Source organism: Tinamus guttatus, unplaced genomic scaffold (genome assembly GCF_059628265.1).
Source record: "Tinamus guttatus ecotype Peru unplaced genomic scaffold, ASM5962826v1 Tinamus_guttatus_pri_ptg000143l, whole genome shotgun sequence".
In the NCBI taxonomy this organism is placed as follows: domain Eukaryota; kingdom Metazoa; phylum Chordata; class Aves; order Tinamiformes; family Tinamidae; genus Tinamus; species Tinamus guttatus.
The window spans coordinates 591,263-597,777 of NW_028288677.1; the positions used below are offsets into that span (position 1 = coordinate 591,263).

A 6,515-nucleotide genomic window follows, 5' to 3' on the forward strand; every position below is an offset into this window, starting at 1 on the left:
GTCTTTCAGGACCAAGCACCCGCACTAAATCCTTATTCTCCTCAAAGTGGAGCAGTTGGACAGAGCTGAGGGCACTAGGAACAAGCCGTGGCAACGGCAGGAGGCTATGGGGCTTTACAGGATAAGCCAGAGATGCTTTTGAATATCTTTGGAATACCTCGATGGCAGTGCAGAGTTCCTGAAGGAGCTGGTACACCTGCTAGCTAAATAACAGCCCTCCCTTAGATGCCACATGCACAGATCTGAAGTCTTCACGCACCTGCACTGCACCTACTTGTTCAGTGGGATCTCCCCAGCCAGACTAAGCCTGAGCTCTAAGAATGAGGCTCTAAGAGGTAGCTCTAACAGCAAACAACAAGCAGCAGGAACCAAACAATGTGCTCTGCTTTCTCCTGCCAGAAAAAGGCCTCCCAGCAAGATGAAGAAGTCGCCGGTGGGCAGCTGGCGTTCCTTCTTCAACCTGGGCAAGTCCTCATCCGTGTCCAAGCGCAAACTGCAGCGCAACCCCAGCGAGCCCTCGGAAATGAAAGCCATAGCCCTGGCAGGTAAAAAAAAAAAAAAAAAAAAAAAGGCACAATTCCAGCTCTCAAAAATCTTTTTTTTTTTCAGGAATGTAGCATTAACATTTACAGTGAGCTTGTATCTCCTTCTAGTGTTCAGGCCATGTATAACATCCCGAGTCACCTGCTGCCTTTCCCCAGTTAGCTCAGGTGTTGGAGCTCTGGCAGGTCCAGCTCTTCTCAGGTGGCTTTTTAAAGACAGATCTATGGGCACCACCACAATAACTCTCAGAATAATTCCTTCTAACACTCTTATGAAATAAGAATACATTTCTGTCTCCATCTGCTGCTCCCAAAAGGCACACGGTTAACCTGGATAAAGGAACGTGTTCCACAAACTTATTCCTGCAGGAAGTTTTAATCAGAACACCAATAGAAGGAAGACATTTTTTCACAGCTGCACCTGATGGGTGCTCATATAGAATTTGCTACCTAAATATCACTCGATCATGTCTCTTTTGGTCTCCTTAGGTGGCAGAGGGGACAGCGGGACTCTTCGCTCAGCTAAAAGCGAGGAATCGCTCACCTCCCTGCACGCCGTTGATGGTAAGATGGAATTGCACCTCGTCTCTCAATGTGTGTGAATTAAAAAAGGCAGGAGGACATCACTGACTGCAAATGCCCCAAGCAGCCCCCCTAGGCACACAGAGATAAAACTGGACTTGCTAATTAATAGAGAATTTGACCCTGCTGTGCTTGCAGAAATGCTGCAGATTTCACTTTTCAGTGTTAAAAAACATTTTTTAAAAAGCAGTCCCCTGGTTTTTGTGTTCCTCGACACTTGCCCTTTCCATTCAGGGTTGGAAAGCAGAGCAAAACGTCTTGCAAAGCTTAAGGCTGATGCACACTTAAACCTGTTTTTACTAACAACTTGATTTCAGACTGAAATCAGACCAGAATATTGCTTAAGGAGCTACATTCCCTTGGTGTGCAGAGGTCCCCGGGTGAGCACCGTGCACGTGCTCTAAGCTAGTGAAACAGAAGCTCGGAGCCAGTGCCCCTGGATGGCAGCATTTCCACAATAACCTTTCCCTGTCTGCTTCTTCCAGGCGAATCCAAACTGTTCCGACCCCGAAGACCCAGATCGAGCAGCGACGCGCTCTCCGCTTCCTTCAACGGCGAGCTCTTGGGAAACATGAACCGCTGCAATTCTTACGACAACCTTCCCCACGACGACAGCGACGGGGACGAAGGCCTCATCCACGTTCCTGCCCTGATTTCTCCTCGATCTGCCGAAGATGTTGACCTGAGCCCGCCGGATATCGGAGTCGCTAGCTTGGATTTCGACCCTATGTCTTTCCAGTGCAGCCCGCCCCAAGCGGAGCCCGAGTGCCTGGAGAGCAACATGTCCCTGCTGGAGTCCATCGGCCTCCACAAGGAGAGGCCCAGCCTCATGAAGAAGGATTTGGAGTCGGGCAGCCAGTCCCAGACGCCCGGCAGCGCCACGAGCTCTGAGCCAGTGTCCCCCTTCCAGGAGAAGATGAGCCCCTTCTTCACGCTGGACCTGAGCCCCAGTGAAGAGAAGCCCCCCAAGCCCCACAGTTTCTCACCCAAGATGGGGCGAAAACCCCTCAAGTCGCCCCCGCCGCTGAGCGCGGTGGAACCCGTTGCCTTCGCGCTGCCCAGCCGCGTGCCCGAGACTCTTGGAGGAATATCCAGCACGTCCAGAAACTCCTCCGCTTCCAACTGGAGCAAAGGGATCGGCCTCAGTGAGATCCCAAACAGGTCCCCAACCCAGCTGGCCTTGCCCCTGAAAAGCACCGAAACGGCCGCAGGGGAAGGAGCCCACCAGGAGCCACAGCAAGGTCAGCTAGTGGCTGCTGCCAAACCTGAGGTGCAAGAAGAAGGGGAGAGACCAATGTCAAGCAGTCACACTAGGACTGTACCCACTGGACACACACAGCCAGGTACAGTGCATTTTCCTCCATTCTTTCTTTAAGTTCCAAAGGGAACCTGCTCTCACACACACAAAAAAAGTCCTTCTCTGCGTGCCTTTTAGGAGAGGGGATTGCCCGTCAGTTCTGATCACAAGTGTCTTGCAGGGCTGTGCAGATCCGTAAAGGTCCTAACGGAAACCTCTGCCTTCTCCCTACATCACACAGATCTCGGATATTTGCCATAGCACTTTGCATACCGCTATTTTTTGCCCCCCATCCCGTCATATGTGAAAATCTATAGCATGTCCTAAATCATTTCAGCCAATAGACCATCTAAGACTTCAATTAAAAAAAAAAATCTGCCAACACTTGAAGAAGGGACATTTTTGCCCCAAACCTTATGATCAAAATTGTATAAGGGTATCTCATTCTCTTCTACCTACTTCCTACCTCTCTAGAAATGCAAGAGGAGCCTTTAGACAATCTCTTGTGTTTTTTTTTCCCTTTTTTTTTTGTGATGAACTGCTGTGCTATTGAGCAGCGTTTGCATGTGGGACAGAAGAGACAGTATTCCGCATCCCACGAAATTGCCACCGTGCAAATGTGGAAAAGCACCTGTTTTTTTATAGTAGTCATTAAGGGTAGGTCGCTCCTTATTGGGTAACATAAAATCACTCTCTCTCTCAATTTTCCCCCCATTAGGAGCAGTTGCCCTCGACTCCCCCCAGGATCCTGTTCCCGTCAGTTCCGTGTCTCTTATCCCTCCTCCTCCTCCGAAAAACGCAGCGCGCATGCTCGCCCTAGCGTTAGCCGAGTCCGCGCAGCAAGCCACCGCTCAGGCTCACAAAAGGCCAGGAGAGGCTCCCTCTGAAAGCACAAATTACGGCGAGGCGGACGCCGGCACAGCTCTAGAAAAGCTCCATCTCGGGGCCGGTGCGCCGGACAAGCTCCACCTGTACGCGGGCCTGCCCGAGAACCGACTGCACTTCCAGGCCGGGGCGCCCGTAGAGCGGGATGGCCAAGGGAGCGGCGCGGCCGGGGAGCACGACCACCCGCCGGGCGCCCCGGGCGGCCGGGAGCCCCTTCCTCTGCAGCCCGGGGCCGCTGGCAGAGACGCGGAGCGGGAGCAATCCGCCTTGCAGCCCGGCAAAGCGGGGGACAAGGAGCAGCTCCCCCTCTTGCCCGCCTGGGAAGCGCCCTCGGCGGAGCCGGCCCCGGACAAGCCCCCCGCGCGCCCGTGCGTGCCAGGGGACAAGCCCCACGGTCCTGCCGAGGACAAAGCGCAGCCTCCGCCGCTCGTAGCCGCCACGGAGAGAACGGCCCTGGGCTCCGTGCTCTATCTAACCACCATCCCGATGCCAGCGAGTGAGCCCCCGGACGCGGCTCCCGTGGACGTCGCTGCCGCTCCGCGCACACTCCCCGCGAGCCAGCCCGCTCCGGCACCCAGGGGAGATCACCAGGCAGCCACGGGACAAGTGCCAGCCGCCTCTGCAAAGCCACCGGGCGGCTCGGGCCAGGTGAGGGGAGCGCCCGGCCGCGGCGCGCGCGTACCGTGCGGTGCTGGGAGCCAAACGCGGGGTCTCATGGGGCCGCTCATTTGTGCTGGTTTCCTCCCTACAGGTACGAGCTGCAGCCGCTCCGGAGAAGCCGCCGGAGCCGGTGCCCGTTTTTGTCTCCGAGAGCAACTCGGCCACCTGCGGCTCCTCCTGCGGGCCCGCGGGCCACCCGGAGAAGCCTCGGGAAGCACCGAGGGCCCCGCCGCTGCACCTGCGCTCCGACTCCGTCCCCACGTCCTCCTCGTACGGCTTCGCGCCGCCCGTGCCGCCCGTGCGCACGCTGGAGAGCCGCCTCGCCGCCGCCATGCACTGCGGCCACGCGGACGCCCTCGGCGGCGCCGGCTACCAGGCCTTGCTGGCCTCCTCCATGCTGGCCTCGTCGCTGGAGGAGGCCCTGCTGCCGCCACCGCCACCGCCGCCCAAGCTGGCCTCGCTGCAGCCCGTCTACGTCCCGCACCCCAAGCCCGAGAGCGCCGCCGAGCCCGCCGCGCACGACACCTACGCGCCGCACAAGGCGACGCACCTCTACGCCGCCAAGGCCGAGGCGCCGCCCGGCTACGCACCACGCGCCGAGGCGCCCGCGCGCTACCACACGTACACGGGCCAAGGCAAGAGCGCCGCGGCGCTCCACGCCAGGCCCCGCGGCCGCGCCGCCGGCCCGGCCTACGGCGACGACGCGCCGCCCTACCCCACCATCCGCCGCGTGCAGTCGCTGCACGTGCCCGCGCCGGCCACCACCGCCATCCGCTCCGTGCCCATCTCGCGCACCGAGGTGCCGCCGGACGACGAGCCCCTCTACTGCCCGCGGCCCCTCTACCAGTACAAGCCCTACCCGCCGCACTGCGACTACCACGTCACGCAGCTGCAGCCGTACTTCGAGAACGGGCGCGTGCACTACCGCTACAGCCCTTACTCCAGCTCCTCCTCCTCCTCCTACTACGCCGACGGCGGCTTCTACGAGCTGGAGCCCTACAGCACCGTGCGGGCCCGGCCCTTCCACCCGCTGCCCGGCCGCGACGCCGCCGCCTCCTACCCCTCGCGCCTGCAGAGCCGCGGCCTCTACCGCTACGGCGGCTTCTCCGCCTACCCGCGCGGCGGCCTCATCAACCACGTGACGGGCAAGGAGCACAGCTTCGTGAGCAGGGACGTGCCGCCCGCGCCCGACGCCAAGCACCCGTACGCCTCGTGGGACCTGGAGGACATGGACAAGTACCGGCTGCAGTCCATCCGCCGCGAGAGCCGCGCGCGCCAGAAGGCCAAGGGCCCCGTCATGTCGCAGTACGACAACGTGGCCCCGCTGCTGCCGCCGGAGGAGCTGGGCGGCCTCGACGTCGTCCACCTGCGCAGCAAGTCGGATCCCGGCAAGAGCGGCCTCCTCGCCGTGGCGGAGGCCAAGGAGGGCAGGTACCCGGCGAAGGCGGCCACGCCGGACGGCGACGAGCGCTACTACGTGCCGCACGGCGAGCCGGAGCCCGACAGGGGCCACTACCCCGGCGCCTACGGCAACGGGCAGCCGGAGAAGCCCTCGCTGCCGCAGAAGCAGAGCAGCGTGCGCAGCAGGAAGGCGCACGAGGGCGGCTGCGCGGTGCACGCGCCGCACGACGCCGGCCACCGGCCGCCCCCCGAGCCCAAGAACGGGCCCCCGTACGCTGAGTACCGACCCAAAGTGGCGCCGGAGCTCCCCACCGACTACCAGCACGCGGGCAGCAAGTACATCCCAGCGCCCCAGGAGAACCTGAGGCTCAACCACAAGGAGCTGCGGGCAGCGGAGGAGAGGCCCGACGTGGAGAGGCCTCGCGCCAGGCTGGAGAAGCACTCGCGGGACTGCTACAAGGAGGAGGAGCACGCGGCGCCGCCCAAGCCCGAGCGCAGCCACAGCCTCCGCGCGCAGCACCCGGACGCCGCGGCGGAGCGGGACTCGGCGCTGCTCTACCCCTACCAAACGCTGGGCAAGCGCCCCGGCCACGTGACTGTGCTGTCCCACTACGACGCCGCGGAGGATTTCCACCCGCGCGGCGGCGGCTACGGCGCCGGCTTCGCGCCGCCCGCCTTCGCCCCCGCGCACGCCAGGACTTACGCCACGGCCCTGGGCCAGGGCGCCTTCCTCCCCGCTGAGCTGTGCTTGCAGCGGCCCGACACCGAGGTCCACGTCGAGTGAGCTGCCGCCGGGGGGGGACCGAGGGGATAGAGCCTAAGCAGCCTCTGCTGGACAGCGGACTGTTTTATTTTTTCAGATAGAAGAGCAAAAAAAAGAAAAAAAAGGAAAAAATCCCACAAAAAAGACACATCCCCACCCCAACGAGCAAAGCAACCCCTCCCCTCCCAGCCCACCACTCACTGTTTTTATGTAGTAGAGATTTAGCTTTTCCAGGTAGTTTGGGATAACTGGAACGCTCGGGCAGGCTCTTGGCGCGCAGCGAGGTTAGGAGATAGGCCGGCACCAGGGAGGCAGGGAAGAGCTGGAAGAGAGGGGCAGCGGGGAAGGAAAAGAGGATTTTCCTTCCCTGGCTTCGACACGGGCT

The 6,515-nt window shown here is 60.8% G+C and overlaps 1 protein-coding gene across 1 annotated transcript in view; it reads left to right on the forward strand.

Moving 5' to 3' along the window:
* The window catches only part of ARHGAP32 (Rho GTPase activating protein 32), a 94,243-nt gene extending 87,996 nt beyond the window's left edge, over positions 1-6,247 (forward strand). Inside the window, exons 21-25 of the mRNA XM_088522035.1 lie at positions 400-545; positions 1,032-1,106; positions 1,610-2,467; positions 3,140-3,954; positions 4,058-6,247. Coding sequence (XP_088378161.1) covers positions 400-545; positions 1,032-1,106; positions 1,610-2,467; positions 3,140-3,954; positions 4,058-6,151 — 3,988 coding nt within the window. The 3' untranslated portion in view covers positions 6,152-6,247. The remainder of the gene's footprint in view (positions 1-399; positions 546-1,031; positions 1,107-1,609; positions 2,468-3,139; positions 3,955-4,057) is intronic.
* The last annotated feature ends 268 nt before the right edge of the window (positions 6,248-6,515 follow it).